General features: G+C 38.0%; 1 protein-coding gene across 1 annotated transcript in view; it reads left to right on the forward strand.

Annotated features, from left to right (window-relative positions):
* Nucleotides 1-20,862, forward strand: part of LRPAP1 (LDL receptor related protein associated protein 1) — a 41,459-nt gene extending 20,597 nt beyond the window's left edge. The window contains exons 3-8 of the mRNA XM_003773417.4: nucleotides 3,755-3,879; nucleotides 5,467-5,587; nucleotides 10,051-10,209; nucleotides 14,571-14,653; nucleotides 15,825-16,001; nucleotides 20,170-20,862. Coding sequence (XP_003773465.3) covers nucleotides 3,755-3,879; nucleotides 5,467-5,587; nucleotides 10,051-10,209; nucleotides 14,571-14,653; nucleotides 15,825-16,001; nucleotides 20,170-20,235 — 731 coding nt within the window. The 3' untranslated portion in view covers nucleotides 20,236-20,862. The remainder of the gene's footprint in view (nucleotides 1-3,754; nucleotides 3,880-5,466; nucleotides 5,588-10,050; nucleotides 10,210-14,570; nucleotides 14,654-15,824; nucleotides 16,002-20,169) is intronic.
* Nucleotides 20,863-21,178: the final 316 nt, after the last annotated feature.

Raw genomic sequence — 21,178 nt, forward strand, 5'->3', positions numbered from 1 at the left:
GCAGAAGCACATGGATTTTTCTGTAATCAACAACACAGAATGTCAGCTCTTTGGGTACCTCTCAGCTAATTCAACCATTAATTGACTATGATCCAGCCCTTGTCAAAAGCTCACTGGGGACACCAAGCTTGGAAAATAGCCTAATGGACACATTAACTGTGAGCTCCTCTATGTTCTCTGTTAAATTAGATCATGGGAATGTGGCACATGCCCACTGAATTCTGAGCATCTAATTTCAGTGTTCTAACAGCCTTAAGCTCTGATAATGGTGCATTTTAAAATGTATTTTAATTTAATTTTTTAGTGTATTTTATTTTAGTATTTTAAAATGCACATCTGACATGTTTCTATGTCGTTTGCAAATTAGCTTATGTTAGCCAACATTTTGTAGTCAATTCAACCTTTATTAATACCTGCTATGCATGTAGTGCTTACTTGTTAGACCCGTGAAGATGAAAAACAGCACAGCTCCTATCCTCAAGATCTCCCATCATCTTCTAGGGGAGTTGAAATACAAATGACTGAGCTAGGATGTCACGAGTCCCTCAAAGGTTCCAAGCAGAGAAGGAGATAAGGTTGTGGAGGGCAGTCATTTGGAGCTGGGAGAATTGGAAATGTAAGGATCTATATCTGGGTCGGGCCTTGAAGGAAGAGAAGAATTGGAATAGGCAGAGTTGCGGCTCATGAAATGGCCCGTGTAATGCCTTTCTCCTAGAATTCAGCATGTATTCTGAAAACTTATCCACCTGAATGGGTCTGCTTCCTTCGGTGAGGCACATGAGAACTGACTAACCAGACGAGCTTCCCTGAGCCTTCAGGAAGCTCAGCTGTAGATTCAGCTCCCTTCTCTTCCCTCCCTTCCCCCCAGTAATTAACAATCCCATTGGCAGCTATTTATTTCATCTTTTGATTTTTTTTAACCTTTATAATTTTATACATATATAAGTCCCATTTTGGGAAGCAAGCAAGGTAGAAATCCACACTTAAATGCTGCCTCTTCTGTGAAGCCTTACTGATCCCTCTGATTGTTAACAAGCTTCCCTTTTGGGCCCCACTTAATACTTTGCACATCTTTAATGTATTTGCCTAGTAATATGTATTAGAGTGGCCTATGTTTGTATCTTAGCCCCTATCAGACTGCAAGCTAAATTTTTTATCTTCAGTATCTCTCCCAGAACTTAAACATAGTTCTTTGAATCTAGGAAGCATCTAATAAACATTTATGGGTTGATTTGGCAAGTTTTCTTAGTGTGGAAAAGTATTAGACCTAGTCTGCATAAAGTCTGAAAAGATCTGGGAGTAATGGTAGAATCAGTCACCAAGAGAGTATTAAGGTACTACTGTGTGCTCAGAACAGCTTTCAGTCCTGAGAATACAAAGACAAAGGGGAAGTAAGCCCTGCCCTCCAGAGAACATTTCCTCTATCAATAGAGAACATGGCCATATGTTACAAGAGTTTTAACTGCCATGGGGCATCCAGCCATTATGGGAGCCTAGGGCATCCTGCCTTCAGAGCCTGCTTTCCTAAGATTCCATCTACTTTCTCAGCACAGGGTCATCTATGAAAGAAACATACTGATTTGATAAGGGCACTACCTGGCCCCAGTGGGGTGGGAGATAATGCTCTGAGCCTGAAAGGAAGCCAAAGCTAAGATGTGGGGGTAGAGGGGTCAGCCTTCATTGTAGACAGGACAGCTGATAGAAAAACACCAGAGTCATCATTTCTAAAATATAAAAAGACTGACTCAAATTTCTAAGAATATAAGGCATGCCTCAGTTGATAAATGGTCAAAGGATATGAAAAGACAATTTTTAGATGAAGAAATTGAAACCGTTTTTAGTCATGGAAAAAAATATTCTAAATTACTATTGATTAGAGAAATGCAAATTAAGACAACTCAGAGGTACCACTTCACATCTCTCAGATTGGCTAAGATGATAAAAAAAGATAATGACAAATGTTGGAGGGGATGTGGGAAAAGTGGGACACAGATACATTGTCAGTAGAATTGTGAACTGATCCAACCATTCTGGAGAACAATTTGGAATTGGGCCCAAAGGGCTATCAAACTGTGCATATCCTTTGATCCAGCAGTGTCTCTACTGGGCTTATATCCCAAAGAGATCATGTAAGAGGGAAAAGGATCAGGAACTGGAAACTGAGTGGATACTCATCATCTGGGGAATGGCTAAGTCATGGTGTATGAATGTAATGAAATATTATTGTTCTATAAGAAATGATCAGCAGGCTGATTTCAGAAAGGCTTGGAGAGACTTAACGTGAACTGATGCTGAGTGAAGTGTTGTACATTGTACACATTGTACACAATAACAGCAAGAACAAGTAACAGTTACACAACGATCAGTTGTGATGGACTTGGCTCTTTTCAACAATGAGGTGATCCAAGACAATTTCATTAGACTTGTGATGGAAAATGCCATCCGTATTCAGAGAGAGAACTATGGAGACTGTGGATCACAGCATAGTATTTTCATCTTTTTTTGTTTTTCTTTCTTGTGATTTTTTTCCTTTTTTTGATCTGATTTTTTTTTTTTTTTGCATAACATGACAAATGTGGAAATTTAAAAGGATTGCATGTATTAAACTATATCACATTTCTTTCTGTCTTAGGGAAGAGAGTGGTAAGGGAGTGAGGGAGAAAAATTTGCAACACAAAATCTTAGAAAAATGAAATTGAAAACTATCTTTAGATGTATTTGAAAATATTTATTTTTTTAAATATTAATTGTCTATCCTTTATAATATATACTTTTATACTATATAAAAACATACTTTATTTTATATATATATATATATATATACACACACTATATAAAAAATAACCACCAGAGACAGAATGGTGGATGCAGTAAAGAATAAGAAACACAGAATATGGGAAGGAGACTATGTGTAAAAAGTCTGGAGCTAGATGAGGTGACCTGCAGGAGAGAGCAAACCTCTCTGGGACTGTTTCTTTATCTGTAAAATGAAGGAGTTTACCTTATTAGATAGACAGTGGGTGATGCAGTGGACAGAGGGCCGGATGTAGAGTTGGAATTCAGGCTCAAACTCTTAACAGCTTGGGTGACCCTCTCTGAGACACACATTTTCCCATCTGTACCCGAAGGATCACCATAGCCCCTCCCACAGTGCTGAGCATCCCCTTCCACAGTGCTGAGTATCACCTCCCACAAGAGAGGAGATAGACTGCATCCTGTGGTTCTTCAAGTCCAGTGTATATGACAAGCTGTTGTTGCTAGCATCAGCTGTCTCTGAAGCCCTGTTTTATAGACAAAGAGACAGGCTCACAGAGTCAACGTGACCTGTTTAGGGACATGTGGCAATATGCAGCAGTGGTGACACTGGCTTCCAAATCTAGTGTTTTCTCCAAAATAGCGCAGCTCTCCCTGTCCACCCCTAGCTACCTTGTGTCTCAGTTTTCCAGCTTTGTTCCTGTTTAGCCCAGACATGCTATTGTCTGGCCCTGGGCAGGTCACTGTCCCTCTGGGAGCCTCAGTTTCCCTTTATAAGTTGGGGTGAGGATTGATCCACTCCTCACATCTCAATGTTTTAAGTACAATGCTTTGTAAACCGTGGCAGTGGGACCTGCTGGTCTTGTCACTATTTGCTAAGACACAGGACTCTTGCAAATGAATGAGCTAATTTTAAATTTCTTTTAAGATTCTTTTTAAATATATATGTATGTATGTATATGCAAAATGTTATTTAATCAATACAAACTCTCTTCTTTAGTCATTTTGGCTAAATATGGACTAGATGGGAAGAAGGATGCTCAGCTGATAAATACCAATTACATCAGTGATGGCACAGAAAATGACGTGCTGGATGATCCAAGACTAGAAAAATTATGGAATAAGGTAAAGCTTAGTTTTGTTTGTACTTGTACCCCATACTGTTATGTAACCTCCAAGTATTTATGAAGTGCTTATTCTGGGCCACCTCACTTCCTTGGGCTCAGTTCTCTCATCTATAAAATGAAGTGGTTAGTGTTGTTTATGTGCACCTTTCCTGTTGTTCATATTGAGCAAAGGAGGAACATGACTTTCTCTAAGGGCCTTTCAGCTCTAAATACCAGATCAAGGAAGGTATTTCTTGTGTGGGGAAAAAACACATAGTTTCCAGTTTATTTACATTGCTTTGTTTCCTTCATTATCCCACAATAAAATTGAGGAATACATCCTCTATCTAAAAGCATAATGAAAAACAGCTACAGAAAATTCAGATGTTTCTTAAATGAGAATGGTCAGTCATTTATTTGTAATTATTTATTTTCTAGTGAGTATTCTGCTCCATCTTTCCTCTCCAGGAGGGGGTATGGCAGATAGCATTTTAGCCTTCCTGGCTTAAGAGCTGGATTTGTCTTAGATGTATCATATCCGCTCCTCTTTTGAAGATTAATCATGTGCAGAGGTACTTTAATATTATCACATTAATCTGAAGGTACAAAGTCAGGCAAAAATTGACTCTACCCTCAGGGAGCTCACATTTTAATGACAGACACACATGCACATGGTTGTTATGACATGGGGCCTGCCTCATGTTCTTTGTCATTAGAATTACTAGTATAAACTGTATATTTGGGGGTGTATATCATTTTTATTATTTATGATACAATTCCCCACATTTACATAAAAGTTTCTAGGAAACAAATCTTAAGATCAAACAGCAAGTGTATGGTTTGGATACTGACGCAGTGAAGTCTCTGAGTTAAAGAATCAGGAAGTTATTCAGGCAACATCTTGTAATTTTCCCAGGATCACATGACTTAGTCGTTAGCAGAATCAGGATTTGAACCCATGTCCTGTGCTTACAAATATGGTATCCTTTCTACTTTCCCCACTGCTTCTTTAATTTTTGATCTACTGGGTGCAGACCCTAAGTTAAGGAAGTTTATTATATACAATTTCTACCTTTTCTTGTGTTTTTTAAACGAGTTCAGAAATGATGGCTTTGTGAAGAAAAATGTTTCAGAAAGACAGCAATGCAGCAAAATGTTCAGGGAATCAAGTAAAGTATGGTTACATAAAGTGGAAAGACTTTTTTTTTTTTTTTTTTTTTTTTTGCATGAAGAAAATCAATGTCTCTAGAAGTTAGAAAAGCAGATTAATGGAAAATCTTCACAGCAAATATGTAATAAAAGCCTGACAGAGAAGAAGATAAAAATACTGAGGGAACTGACACGAATACATAACACTAAAAACTATCACCAAAAGATAGAAACATTTTCAAAAGAAGAAACACAAACTAATAACCATATGAAGGAATACTCTAAATCACTAATTATACAGATGAAAATTATATTATCTCTATTTTTCCTTCCATTTCTAAATCCTAAGTACTGGGTAGTTCTGAGAAAAGAACTATATAAATGTAAATATTATTGTTTATGTGAACAAAATTTAATCTTGTAACTTGAATTTCTCTGTTTTCCTTTTTTTCCTCAGGCTAAAACCTCTGGGAAATTTTCCAGTGAGGAGTTAGATAAATTGTGGCGGGAATTTAAACATCATAAAGAAAAAGTCCATGAATATAACGTCCTTTTAGAAACTGTGAGCAGAACAGAAGGTACTCCCGATAATGTTGAAATATTCATAAACAAAAAACATCTTTGTTTTCCAAACAGTATTCTATTAACTTCTTAAGTATTACAGTAAGCCTGACATTTTAATGCCTAAACCTTTGATGACTATAGAAAGAAAATATGGTATAAGTAATTGTGGGGGGTTCCACCATGGACATATTTTGGTGGCTATTTTTTTGTTGTTTTTTTAAAATTATATATGTAGAGGGCTGAAACTCTTGAGTTGTTGCACTGAGGTCAGTTCAAGCACTTAGGGCTAATTACCAATTGGACAATACTCTATGGGCATGTGCTTGGGGAATGGCCCTTCCCACTATCCTGTGCTGGCTCGATAACTGGTGTATATAGAGAATTGTAGGAGGGACTAGGGAGTGGAGTAAGACTATCCAGGGTCACTCTCTGGGCTGGAGAAGAAGAAGGTTGCAGAAATTCTGCTTCCATCCAATTCAGTCCTACCCCTAAAGATCAAGAATAAAGACTAAGGACTTTTGCTTATCCTCACTCCAGTTGATTCTAAGGTATCCAGGGTGCTAATGCAGTCATCACAATTATATGTACTTGAATCCAGGATATCATGGATTTCAATAAATGTTTATTTAAGTATCCACAGTATATAAGGAACTGTTTGAGGGAACTAGAAGATTCTAGATAAAATATGGTCTTTGTCCTCAGTCATTCATTCATTTGCTAATCAGTCAGGCATTTTTGAAAGTGTGTTAAATGCTGAGGGTACAAAGTCAGGCAAAAATTGACCCTATCCTCAGGGAACTCATATTTTAATGAGCAAGCCATGCATGAGCATGGCTGGGGACAAACCAAGGACATCCAGCCCCAGGCCTGGGTTCCTGTGGGGTGGTGTTGGGTGCTGCACAGGAGCAGGGAAGGCTGGAGGGAAAGGACTTGAGTTTTGTTTTAGTTGAAATGTTTCCAGGAGCTCCACTCTGACATGTCCACAGGGCAGCTGGCTCTCAGTAGAGAAACCAGGGCTGGTTAGAGCAATCGAGGAATCATCCATCTGGAGAGAGTAACTAAGTCCTTGGGATGGGCTTTGCTAGTTGCTGCGGGGAGTACTTGGGCAACAACCACAAAGTCACTGCCCTCAAGGAACGTACAGTCTGCATAGGAGTATATTTTTACGTATAAATGATCCAGTTAAATTCAGCCAGCATTTATCTAATTCCTGTCATGTACAAGGCAGTGGGATAGAAGAAGATAGTTGGAAGAAGCTGCTCTTAACAATGGAGGGGATCAGGAGGGGATAGGAGAATTGAGCTGTGAATTAAGGTAAAGACCATATAAGGTGCAGATACCATGGAAGGCTGAGGTTGAAGGGACAGCAGGGAGGTCCATTTGCTTGAAATGTAGAGGGCATGGAAAGGAAAAAGGTAAATATGTCTGCAAAGATGGCTGGCACTCACCACACTGTGAAGAACTTAAGTGCTAAATTCAAATTTGCATTCAATTAGAGGAGCTTATGTCCTTACAAGGAGATTTTTGACTTTTAAAAGTTTATTGTAATACATGATAAATCCATTAGGTACAAAACAAAATGGTCCTATGCAGGAGTCATATGGAGATTGGGAAGGGATCAGAAGGGCTTCTTGAGGAGGGAACATTTAAATGATAGATTGAACAGGCAGAGGAGGAGGAGGACATTGCAGATATTGGCAGGGGGAAAGAGTATAGAGCATATGTGGGAAGAATAAGAATAAGCTTGGAAAGGTCAGATAGTGCCAGACTGTTGGGGGCCATGGCAGTAGGGAAGATATTGGGGAAGGGCTTTGCAGCAGGGAGTCCAGTATCCACATGAAAGGTAGATTGGGGGATAAGAGAATGAAGGGAGAACACAACCATAGTGGCTCTCTGCCTGTGCAAATCATTTTGCTTTTTTAAGGCTCAATTTCCCCATCTGTAGGAATCAGATTCCACTTATGTACATTTGCCTGACTTCCTCTCTCCTCCTTCATGCTACAGCACTGCTCTGTGTATCTGGCCTTGTGGAATAAATAACATCTTGCTGGCTGGCTGGCCCCTTCCATGGTGACCCTGATCCCATTCCTCTGGGGCCTTACTCCTTTGGACACTCTGTCTGTCATCCGTCTTCCTCCTAGCTCCTTTCTGTCTGCCTATAAGCACACTCATCTCTCCCCTTTAAAAAAAAAAAGTTCATTTAACTCTGCAAAATCTTTAGTGGCTCCCTCTGCCTCCTGAATAGGATCAAAGCTTTTACTTGGCATTCACAGCACCGGGCCAATTGGCCACCTACGGTGAGCTGTCATGCTCTTGTGCCCCTCAGCCAAGCTGCCCTTCTCTGATGTTTTGGTCTCTCTCTGTCTGGGATCGCCTTTCTCTTGACCTGTTGGATTTCCACCTATCCTTTGAAGTCCTGCACTTAGAGTTTGTCTTTTCCTCTTAACCTCTAGAAAGGCTGTCCACACCAGTGCTGCTGCTTCCTCAGTATTTGGTCTCCCAACGCTAAGAAGTCTCTCCCCATGGCCCCAGATCTCATCTTGGCTCCCATCCTCTTGACCTTTTTTTAGCTTAGAACCTTGCTGACCAGCCCCTCTGCCTGGATATTCTTCCTTCCATCCACTTAACCTTCCCAAAGTAGCTGGTATCGTGTCACCAAGGACCTCGGGCTCCCTTGCCTACCACTCTCCCCACCTCTAGGGCTACATCCCCTTGGTGGCTCCTCTATAGGCTCCCTCGCACCTGGATGAGGGCAAAATGATGGAACAGAAAGAGAAATGAACTTGGAGCTGAGAATTCTGCCTTCAAATTTAATCTAATCTCTCAGTGTATCTCCAATTACTCATTTGTAAAATGAAGATAACAACAGTACACAAGTTTGTTTTAAGAGTTAGATGAGTAGATCCATGTAAAGGGCTTTGCAAACTTTAAATGTTTATTCTGATTATTGTCCTTGCCCTCCTCTCCACACCACCAGGTCCTCAGTCCAGGTCCTCCTTAACTCTTTCCCAGAATATTGTAATAGTCCCCAGGTAGTCTTCCTGCCTTGAACATCTCTCCCTTCCTAATCCACTCTTCCCTCAGTGAATTCATTCTCCTTATGTATGGTCTAACCATGACTATTCCTCTGTACTGTTTCCTTATTGCCTGTGAGACAGGATACAAAACCCTTAGCCTGCCATTTTAGAGCCTCCACATCCTGTTTTGAACCAAGCTTTCCTTCCCTCAGCTCTCTTTCTTGCTCTGGACATTGCAGCCAAACCTTGTTTCCTGAGACTTCAGCCTGCCCACTCTTCCTCAATGGGATCTCCTCCATGAAATGCACAGAAATTGCAACTTCCTTCTCCAGTTTTCTTTGTCTCCCTTGCCTGTATCACATTCTGCTTTATGTTGTGTGTGCACACGCCCTAACTCCCCTCATAGATTACAAATTCCTTGAGAACAAGGATGGCTTCATCTCCAGCTTTGTACCTTGCTGAATAAAACACCTTATCCATAATGGGTTTTTAGTGTTTGCTGAATTGAATCAATATAGCTAGAACTGGAATCCAGGTCTCCTAACTCCTAGTCTGCTTGTCTTTCCCTCAGATTAGATGGGTTGTTTTTTTTTTTTGTGTGTGTGTTGTTTTTTTTTTTTGTTTTTTTTTTTTTTTTTGACATTTTAGAGTTAGACCTAGTAATCTTTAACAGGTCATGTGTCTCCTTCACCAAAGTGGAAAATTGCAGACTTTTTCAGATATTTAGACCAGCATGATTTTATATGTTACCAGACTCTATTATTGGACACATGACCTATGCAAAGTGACAGATCTGTGTTCTTCCATTCTCACAAACTGCCAAATGGAGCAGATTGTAGACACTGGCAAAGTGACAGAAGGTTAGCCTGATGAGCAGGGATGAAGCAGGAATTTGGGGGCAGCTTTGAAATAAAAGTTAACCATCAGGTTGTACATAGCATTAGCAGACGTTTGTTTCTGTGAAAGTGTAGTTTTCGTCATAGTTTATTTTAAGATGGATATCCCACTCTTAAGCCATTATGTGGAGAATATGAAACAAAACAACCTTGTTTTTAAAAATTGTCGAAGGAGAAATTAACATCCTTCAGCAAAGTTGGTTTTATTTTAGCCATCAAGAAAAGTATTGCTACAGAGTAAATATGAAGTTCCACTATGTGTGGGGGGAATGGAACAGTGGATTGGGAAACAGGTTTTAACTTTTCTGTAAAATGAGAAAAGTTCTGGGAGAAGATTCTATTTCATTTTTGTTTTGATTTTCTAGCATGGCATAAAAGGTAAAGCTTTGGACTCGGAAGACCAGTCTGACTCCTATCTCTCTGACAGTAATGGCTGTTAGAGACTCAACACCTGTCGAGCTTCGGCTGCTGGGGTTGGGGGGAGAATTCCCTTCTTGTTTCCCTCACAAAGCCCTCGTTGGGAAGGTGCCAAGTCAGTTGTTGTTTTACTGTTTTTTTCAACAGAGAGCCACAAAAATGTCATCAGCCCGTTGGATGGGAACCCCATCAAAGAGGAAGTCCTCCACAGCAGGCACACGGAGCTAAAAGACAAACTCCGGAGCATCAACCAGGGCTTCGACCGCTTACGGAAAGTCAGTCACCAGGGTTACGATGCAGACAGCGGTGAGCTTCCTTGAGGTTTCAGCTCAAAAACTGACTGCAGTGACATCTACAAGTACTGAGTCAGACAAGGTTAAAATGATCAGTACAACACTGACTCACAGTTACCTTCACCAACTACTAAGCCGTTGTGCAGTGCCTTCTATTTGGGGCACCAGGCTAGAGGCCGAGGGTACAGAGCATAGCTGAAGTGTTTTTCCCCATCTTAAATATAACCTCATTAGCTTGGCTCTCTAAGAGCTCCCACGTCACTTAGACTCGTCATAAATTGTTTCATGGTATTCTTAGGGCTGTTTCTAGATATGCACTGTCTGCTTAGATTTTAATCTCTCCCAGAGCAAGGGTTACGCCTTTTATTATTTATACCTCAGTGTGCCTGGTTTGGTAATGGGCTTACAGAGGCTGCCTAATGAATTTTGAATGATGAATTGTTGATGCAACAAGATTTTCTTTATGGATTGAGAAAATTTTTGCTTTAGGTGGAATGCATTTTGTGAGGTGTGGTGGGAAGCACGACTTAGGAGACCTGGGTTGAATTCTGCCTCTCACATTTACTAGCTTTGTGATCTTCTGCACGTCAACTTCTTGTAGCTCTAGTTTCCTTAATAATATACCACATAGAACTATCCTGAGGGTCAGAAAAGAAAATTGTGTAAATTACTTAACAAAGCACTAAGAAAGTGAATCAAGGATCTTTGATTTTATCATTATGGTTGCTCTCTCAACCAGTGTGGATCCCAACTCTTCTGCACTTGTATATCACTCAGTCACTCAATAACAATTTATTAAAAGTATGAAATAGCGCTAGTTATCATAGAGTGGCTAAGTCTTTCACAGATGATCCTTGTTACCGGATTGCTCTTAACTGAATTCATTTCTCAATTTACATTTATTTGCCCCCATAGAAAAGGTTGCTCTAAACATCTTTATACATATAGGTCCTTTTCCCTTTCCTTTGACCTCTTTGGGTCTTTATGGTGGTATAGCTGAATCAAACGAGATGTAGAATTTTATAGACCTTTGAACATAATTCCAAATTGTTCTCCAGGATGGTTGAGTTGCATCATTGTCCCTGTTGTTTATCATATGGTAAGTTTTTTCCCATAAGCTTGGCTCTTTGAGTTTATCAAATGCTAGGTGACTATGGTCATTTATTATTCTGTATTGTGTTCCTAATCTCTTCCACTGACCCACCACTGTATTTCTTAACCAGTACCAGATTCTTTCGATGATGACCATTATGTAATGTAGCTTGAAATCTAGTACTGCTGGGCTGTCTGCCTTCATGTGTTTTGTTTTTTTCATTGATTCCTTGACCTTTTGGTCTGTCTCTCTGTTGATTTTTTTTTTTCCTAGCTCTATAAAATATGTGTTTGGTAGTTTGATTGGTATGGTTTATGAATAAGAAAATTAATAGGTAGAATTGTCATTTTTATTATATTGACTTGGCCTACACAAGAGCAATAGATATTTCTTTAGTTGCTTACTTCTATCTTTATTTGTGTAAAATATTTTGTAATTTTGTTCATACGTGTCCCTGAGCTTATCTTGGCAGGTAGGCCCTAAGTACTTTATATTCTCTACAATTATTTTGAATGGAATTTATCTTTCTGTCTCTTCCTGGTGTGTTTTGCTAGTAGGATATAGAAATGCTGACAGTTTATATGGGTTTATTTTGTAATCTTCACCTTTGCTAAAATTGTTAATTACTTCAACTAGTTTTTTAGTTGATTGTCTAGGGTTTTCTAAATATACATTTAGGCAGTTAACAATGGATGGAGTACCTGGCCTAGAATCAGGAAGACTCATCTTCCTGAATCAGATCTGGTCTCAGATACTAAATGTGGGACCCTGAATAAGTCACTTAACTGTGTTTGTCAGAGTTTCCTTATCTAAAAAAAATGAGCTGGAGAAAGAAATGGTTAGTCACGCTAACATTTTGCCAAGAAAACAAGAGGGTTATGAAAAGTCAGATACAACAAAAAACATACCATCATATCGTCTGCAAAGACTGATAATTTTGTTTCCTCATTGCCTATTCTTATTCTTAAATAATGTTTTATAACTTCTTATATGATATGTATTTCTCACTACATATACATGTCATATAGTAGTTTCTTTTTGCTGTAGTTAGAATATTTTAATAAAATATTGAATATCAATGGTGATAATGGAAGTCCTTGCCAAACTTATTGGAAAGATTTCATTTGGTACTGTGTTTTTTAGTCTTTTTGTGAGAATGGGTGTTGTATTTTTATCAAAAGATTTTTCAACATCTCTTCATATAATCATATGGTTTTGTTATTGATAAGGTCAATTATGCTCATAGTTTTACTAATTTTGAGCAATCCTGCATTCCTGTATAATTTCTGGAATCTCCTTGCAAGTATTTTATTTAAAATTTTTGCATCAGTAGTGTCCATTAGGGAAATCAGCCTATCATTTTCTTACTCTCTTTGGTTTAGATATCACAACCATATTTGTGTCAAAAAAAATTTTTGGTAAACTCCCTTACCTGTTTTTTTTAGTAATTGATATGGTACTTTAATTATTTCTTAAATGTGGTAAAGTTCACTTGTGAATTTATCTGGTGGTCCTGAAGATTTTTTTCTTAAAGAGCTCCTTTAGGGTTTGTTCAATTTCTTTTTCTGAGATAGGATTATTTATAATGACTCTTCTTTTATTAGTCTGGACAATTTATAGTTTTGGAAATATTAATCTATTTTACTTAAATTGTTGGTTTTATTGGCATATAATTATGCAAAATAGATCCAAATAATTTAACTACATCTTCATTGGTAATATCTTCGCCCTTTTCATTTCTAATACTTATAATTTGATTTTCTTTTTTGTGTGTGTATGTGAAATTAACCAGTGGTTTAATCTGTTTTTATTAAGAGGTTTTCTCACAAAATCGGCTCCTACTTTTATTAGTTGAATTTTTTTTATACTTTCAGTTTTATTAATTTTCCTTTTTTCTAGATTTTCATTTTGTTATTTGAAGTTATTTTTCTAATCTTTTTAGGCACATCCCCAATTAGGTCTATGCTTTCTCTTTTTTATTGGTGGACAAAATTAGGGTTATAACTTTTGTTATATCTTGGTTGCATCTCACAAATTTTAACATGTTGTCTCATTATTGTCATTCTCTTTAATGAAATTGTTTCTGTGGTTTTTTTTCTTTGATCCACTTATTTAGTTTCTAATTAATTTTTAATCTGTGATTCCATGGCACTCATTCACTTTTCTCTAGAGGTCTATAATATCTAAGTTTTCTAAGATTCTATTCATCTCCTTAACTTCTTATTTATTTTATGGTTCAAATTTATCTAATTCTTAGAAGAAAGTTGGAGTCCCAGACAGTTATAGTTTTGCTGTCTATTTCTTCAAGAATTTGGATGCTATAACGTTTGGTGTGTATATGTTTATATTACTTCATTGTCAAGTTAGCAAAATGTTATTTTCCTGATTATCTGTTTCATTTAGATGTCTTTTTGTTTTCGCTTTGTCAAAGATCATGTTTGTTACCCCTTCCTTTTTTACTTCAACTAAAACATAATGGATTCTCCAGCGCAGAACCACCAGAACAGTGGTGTTCTGATCCATAGCTGTAACCACATCTTGGAACTTTGCTCAGCTCTTAAGGCCCTCCCCAGAAAGTTGCCAGGCTTATTTATATTCTTCCTCCTCACCCACCCCCGTGGGTCTAGTAGCTGTTCTCTCATTCAGAATACACTCCCTTCACTTCTCTCTACCTGATGAAATCTTGCTCATCCTTAAAGTGGGGCAACATTGCTACTCCTCTCTGAAATCTTTCCTAAGCCACTCAGATGGGTTCACACTGGTCCCTAGCACATTCTATCTATTGATCACATCTTCACTTTGGGATTTTCAGTTTCTTAAAGGCTGAACTTGGTCATTTTTCAGCATAGTACATTATATGTAATTATCACTTAAATGACATGAGATTTTGACTCATACTATCCTAGGGCTGGGAGAGACCTTGGCCTCTTATTTTATTGGTGGGGAACTGAGACCCATAAAGGGAAAGTGATTTAAGCCTCATTCATCACCTCTGGAAATGGGGGAGGAAGAGAAATGATACTTGCATTTCTTACTTCAGAGTTATAGGGAAGCATCATATAATTATGCATTCCTGTTTGCTTCTTTATAAAAACCATGTATTAAAATTGATTAACGAAGAAGAATCACTGATTTACATCAAAAAAATATTTGATTGGGTTAGGGTCAAGGTCAATTCATGTGTTCTGGATCATGCATTTAAATTTCTTTATTTGAAAATGTTAAAGTCACATGTTAGCACCTGCCATAGTTTTTTTTACAATTTTTAAATTTTATTTTAGAGTTTGAAGAACCAAGAGTAATTGATTTGTGGGACATGGCTAAAACAGCAAACTTTACTCAGAAGGAACTAGATTCATTCCGGGTAAGAAAGGCTCAAAATAATTCTTCCATAGTATCATAGATTCTCAGTTAGCCTTCTCAGTCTATCCCATTACACTTGTAACTATTAGAAAGTTTCTCATATTGAACCTAAAATGAAACCTCCAACACAGCACTCTAGATGTAGTCTGACCATTGTTTTTTTAATGTCATATCTTTGCAAAATAAGTTACCTACTTTTTTCAGAAGTAATACAGCTGACATAGCCCCATATGCTTTTTCCCTTCCACTTTCATTCTGCAACTATGAGTTTGTTTTTTTTGGTCTCCTTTCATTTCTGTGAACCCTCTACATTTTCCTAGATTCGTAGTCTATTAAGGAAAGGCCTTAGAGACCATCTGATCCAACACTTTCATTTTACAAATGAGAAAACTGAGGTCCAACAGAGGGCAGATGGTTTGTTCATCAGTGGTCAAGTTGGGATGTGAACCCAATTGTCCCCACTCCCACTGCAGGGGTTTTTCCTCTTTACCTTGATAAATTCTTTCATGCTAGCACATTCCTTGTTGAGTCAAAATGTCAGTTAAGAACATTAAATCAATTCACTAATATAAAAAACTCAGGTCCTGATAATAATACCTTAATTGACCAACATGGTCAGATACTCAGCCTATTGTGGCATCTCTTAAACCTTTGTATTTGGGGTGCCTCTCTACAGGTTGGTTCACCCCAATTTCTGGGAATTTCACTTTCCCAGATTTTCCTCAGGACTGGTTCCTTGAGGTTACTGTTAGTCTGGTGATGGTTAACCAAGGGTTTACCAAATTAGCAAAAGATTAGACTTATAGTTGTCTTTGGCAAGAGAATCCCCCCACAAATGGCATCATATGTATGTGCTTTTGAAAGAGTACCTTCCATGTGCTTTAGCATTAGTGCTTGTTTTTCTCTTCCATTGTAATGTGAATTTAGAACTAAAAACTCCTCTAGTCTAATTCTCTCCATTTACAGATAAGGAAGGACTCTTAGACCCAAAGAGATTAATTGGCTGTTTGAGGGATGTCTTGAGTATCCAAAAAAATGTTAACCCTTCCCCCTGAAGTGTCTAGTTCTTATATGCAAAGTCTTTGCATATAGTTACTTTGAACATTTTTCAGGGACTCAAGTTAGCATCAAGAACATGAGAAAGTCATTTATTCCTATTAACTATGTTGTAGGAGGAGCTTAAACATTTTGAAGCCAAAATTGAAAAGCATCATCATTATCAAAAGCAGTTGGAAATTTCTCATCAAAAACTAAAGCATGTAGAGGGAACTGGTGATAAAGAGCACCTGAGCCGGAATAAAGAGAAATATGCCATGCTTGAAGAAAAGACTAAAGAATTGGGCTACAAGGTTTGTATCACTAATGTGCCTACTTGCTGTAGGTTTTTAATCATTTAATAACATCATCATAGATGGAAGGGGGGAAGGGGTCACCTTGGAGATTTTTTAGTTGTTTAGAGATTCCTGGTTTTGTCCCCATGGCTGGCCTCCCCCACAACTCATTCATAATGGTCACTGTACTTTGTCATGACAAGTCTATGGCATAGATTGTGCAAGCACAATCCCCATGCAGAGTCATGGTAGTTCTCCTCCTGGAGGAAACTGGAGTTTAAAAAAAAGGGGAAGTGACTTAGCTTTGGTCACACAGAAGCCACGTGTCCAGTCCGGCTCCCCTACTGTCACCATTGGGCACAAGTAGAGACTGAGCAGGGATGGTAATGACTTTGGAGCTACTTTCGAATTTTAATTTCTTCCCTGACCGTGGTTTGCTAAATGAAGCCAGCAAGATTCTATTTCCCTAGAGTTTACTGTAGGTAGATCTGGGTTCAACATCAAGACACAGGGGCCTTCGGCCAGGTATTCTCCAAGAGGAAGACAAACTGCTTCATGTAAGAACTGTATAATAATACTGTGCTGTACCTATTGCTGAAGGCATATAGATAGATAGGAGCTCATCCTGGAAATGTCTAGACTAACCTAAAGACATAGAGAAACAGAATGAAATGAAGTTGGAGAGGTGGCCAGATACACTGAAGGCAGAAAACGGGATTACTGTCACATGCACCTACATGGGGAGATCATCTTAAACTGGACATAAGAATGTTAGCAATCAGAAGGATAATTCAACCTAAAGGAACAAGAGCATGTAATTTAGGTTATTTGGGGTTAATGTAGATTAATTAGATTATTACAGAACCACCTTCAAGCTTAGAGGAACCTGAGATAATCTAGTCCAGCATTTCCCAAATGATTTGACCACAGAATGCTATGGACATTGTGGGAGAGTTCTCTATAAATCCCTATCTAAGGAATCTGGTAGTAGTAGAGTTTTTTTAAGATAAGATGTTGGGAAAAGTTTTGAGCAAAACAAAAAGAAACTTAATAGATAGCATGGCCTTAAATAATAATATATCACATTTTAATTTAAAATTGATGTTTTCCTTGAAACCTGGTGAGGTGGAGAGTAAGGATCTTAGGAGTATCATTTATAGATTAGGAAACTTAGGGATGGGGGTATTCAAATCAGGTTTTACCACTCCCTACATGGTTAAAATCACCACTGGGTACCTGCCCTTAACTGGTTAACTTTTCTACTGTCCTCGGCTCGACACTCTCCACTAATGTTCTACTATAAGACAGCTGAGCCATGAAGACTTCTCAGAACAACAAAAACTGGAACATCCAGTCCCTTCACAAATGACAACCTAGTAAGAAGGATTCTATCTAATGTTGTATCATAAGTTGGCTCTCCTGGTCCTGAAGGAATTGCCCCATTACCTAACGTCCAATAGAGAGCTATCTGGACCAGAATGAATATACAAGTAGGTCCCTCTTCCCCACTGTGCCCCAAAGTACTTAAGAGGCAGTCATGAAAGAGGGAGCTGAATGCCCAGACATAAGCAACTCACCTAATCTTTTGGAGCCCCTCTACTGATTTGTAAATTGGAGTAATCCTGCTTGAACTATCTGCTTCACAGAGCTTTTGTGAGGAAAGCACCATATAAACTGCTGCACTCATCATTATTAGATAAGTGATCTATGCCAGGAGTTCTCAATTTTTCTGGCCTTTACACTTAAAAATAGAGGAACTCCCCCCACCCCCCCAAAAAAAAAAAAAAGATTGTTTACATGGTTTATCACTATTTTCTCTATCAAAAATTAACATCCTAGTATCATTATGAGAGTGATTTTTGTCCTTGTGGGTCTCAGAGGCCCCTGAACCATACTTTGAAAATGCTAAGCAGTCAATAGCCAAATGAAGAAATGTTCCAAATCATTAGTAATGAAATGCACTTTAAAATAACCCTGAGGCTCTACCACCACTTATCAGACAGGCAGGGTTGGGAGGCCATGGGGAAGTCAGCACCATGGTATACTGTTAGTGAGCATGAGCATTTTTTAAAAGTTATTCACTTTTAATACACAGTGCTTATGAATCATATTGGGAAAGATAAAAAAAAAACTGAAGTGAACGTAGCTTGTGTTGATTTACATTCAATCTCCATAGTTACTTTTGTGGCTACAACTGGCCTTTTCTGCCCAGTTCTATTGGGATTGCTTTGGATCACTGAATCACTGGGAAGAACCAAGTCTTTCATAGTAGATCATCACATTCTTACTATTATTGTGTACAGTGTTCTTTTGGTTCAGTTCATGTAAATCTTTCCAGACCTTTCTATAATCAGTTTATCATTTTTTAATAGAACAACACTATTCCATTAGTTCAGCCATTCCCTAATGGATGGACATCTATCCTTTTCCCTCCTTTGTGATTTCCTTGGGATATAGGCCCAATAATGGCACTGCTGCATCAAAGGGTATGCACACTTGTTTGATAGCCCTTTGGGTATAGTTCCAAATTGTTCTCAATGATAGTTGGATCATTTCACAACTCCAACAATGCATTAGTGTACCAGTTTTCCCACAACCCCTCCAACATATAACATTATCTTTGGGCATTCTTTAAAGCAGTTCAGAACTATAGCCTAGTGTTAATGTGACCCAGAGATACCACTATTAGGTTTATAACCTAGCACTTATATGGTGCACATTGATAAGCACTTCTTACAAATGTTATCTTATCTGATCCTCTCAGTAGCTTTCTGGTTAGTTACTGTTATCCCCATTTTATAGGTGAGGAAGCCAAGTCCTAAAAAGGTTAATTGACTTGTCCCAAGTCACATAGCCAGTAAGTGTCTGAGACGAATTAGACCTAAGTTCAAATCCAATTTAAAGTCTATTGTGCCATCAGCTGTCTCAGAAAGAGCAGAGAAATAATTTTAAAAAATAATAAATCGTACATACAAAAATATTTAAAGAGCTTATTTTTTGTAGTGGTAAAGAATTGGAAACTAAGAAATTGCCCATCAGTTTGGGAATCCCTGAAAAAAAAAATAAAATATTTCTATGTAATAATAACATGTGTGGTCACTTTGGACCTCCTAGCCAAGAGTGGAGACTTGAACCATCAGATGATAACATTTTTTACCACAGAAATTCATTAAGACAGTTTGGAGGAAAGGTGAGTTGCAGTGGTAATGGGACTACATTGATTAAATCATGGACCCTTGAAGGATTGTAATAAGATGAATCCATAATTTAATAATAACCACAAAATGTTTTTATGTAAGGAGATTGAGTGTTATTAATAACGAGACTCAAGATTGTTATTTATCCCTTGGATTTGGCAGTTCTGTTGTGAAGATGAACGTTAACAAACATTAATGGAAGAATACAAAGGGAGCAGTAAGGTAGCCAAACTTCATTTCAGCTACGTCAAGTAACCCTTTTTTTTCCTGTGCTTGCATGGAGACTGAAGATTTTAATCATACATATTTATCATAGCTCTACTGTAGAAACAATCTACCCATTTTAATGGGATAATTCTTTTAAATGAAAGAAACTGTCCATCTGCAAGGAGAGCCGTCTGAACTATTTTCAGTCCTTCTTGGAGCCCCAGGAAAGAGCCAGCTGGTACCCCTGAACCTCAAATCAAAAGCTCCGGGCATGGCACCAACTCTCAAGGCTTTTTCCCTTCCATTCTCTGGCTTATGAAATAAAGTGTCCTATGACCCAAATTAGAATACCTCACATTTCCTTAACAGGCAAGAATGCATAAAAGCTTCTCCTCATAATGACCTTATTAAAAGGAAGGAGGGGTAAATATTACTTCCCTTTTTCTATAGGAAAGTAGGGCTCGGAAAAGTCACTTGCCACTCTGAGAGTCAAGGCCAAGGACTTGAATTCCCATTTCTGAATTTAGGACCACTTCCCTTTCCACATCACAGCTTCTTTTTTGTTGCTTTTTATTATTCAACAGGTATTTTTCCTAGTTCCTATTAAGTTGCTTTTATGATATCAACAGCAAGTTCAGGCTGAGTGGGTAATTGGAAATCAAGATCTGTGCTAGAGTTCCTACGTTTCTATTTTGGTTTCTGTCAGGCTATCTAGCACTGATCTTACTTTATTGATTTTATAATTCTCTGCTCAGCTGGTAAAAAATATTTTCTATCTTCAGGTAAAGAAGCACTTACAAGACCTGTCTACTAGAATCTCAAGAGGTCTTCAACACAACGAACTCTGAAGGTATCCTGGACAACTTCAGCAGAGCATTCGCTGTGTCTGTGTTGAGCATCATCAGTACGTTTATTCCTGTAGGTTTTCATCCTAAAAAGAATGTTAAAACGCTGTGCTTTTTAATGTAGAAAACATCCATAATGGTACTGCAGACAGGTCAAAGTGTCCTCATGGAAGGAGTCATTTGCAGTTGCTGTTTATCTAATCATTCAGCTGAAAGGTGTAAATGTTAAGGGGAGCCAGGCATTTAAACAGCTCATTAGTCATCTTGATTCTGTATTCAATGTCTGGGGCTTTGATCGACAAAGATGTTGTCTTCCTTCGAGCACATATCGATGTCCTATTTTTTTTTTTTCCCTATAAGACAGTTCTTTTCACATGGCACATACAGAAAAATGCAACTGGAGATCAGTTTGCATCCATGCACAGTATATGGTACGTCAATAGAAGTTTTTTTTTTATAAAGAAATCACTAGGAAAAATTAAAAACTACTGAAGTATTTGAATTTTCAGATTATTCCTAATTATGAAACCATACTTTTGTTTTATTTAAATCATGTGCAGCATTAAATACTGTGATCCATCTTATCACTGTAATGAATTAAACTGAAAAATACAAAATATATGAATCCTTTGTCTTTCTCTCTGGAAACTCTCCCTTCCTTGAACGTCATTGTCTAGTTCTGTATCCCCTTTCAGCCCCCCATCATCTAACCTTATAGAATCTGTATAGGGGGAAGGAAATCCTTAACCATCACTTTACCTTTCTGTATCAAATGACTCAACTTGCTGTATTTAAGCTTTAGAATACACTCGCATATGTATGTATACAAACATTAATTGAATACTTGCTGTTTGCAGAGCCTAACCTCACAATCCAATAGGTCTCTGAAGTGGGACTTATAAAGCTGTGGAATAAAAAAAGAATGGATGAGAGATATTAGAGATGC

Source organism: Sarcophilus harrisii, chromosome 6, assembly GCF_902635505.1.
Source record: "Sarcophilus harrisii chromosome 6, mSarHar1.11, whole genome shotgun sequence".
Lineage (NCBI taxonomy): Eukaryota > Metazoa > Chordata > Mammalia > Dasyuromorphia > Dasyuridae > Sarcophilus > Sarcophilus harrisii.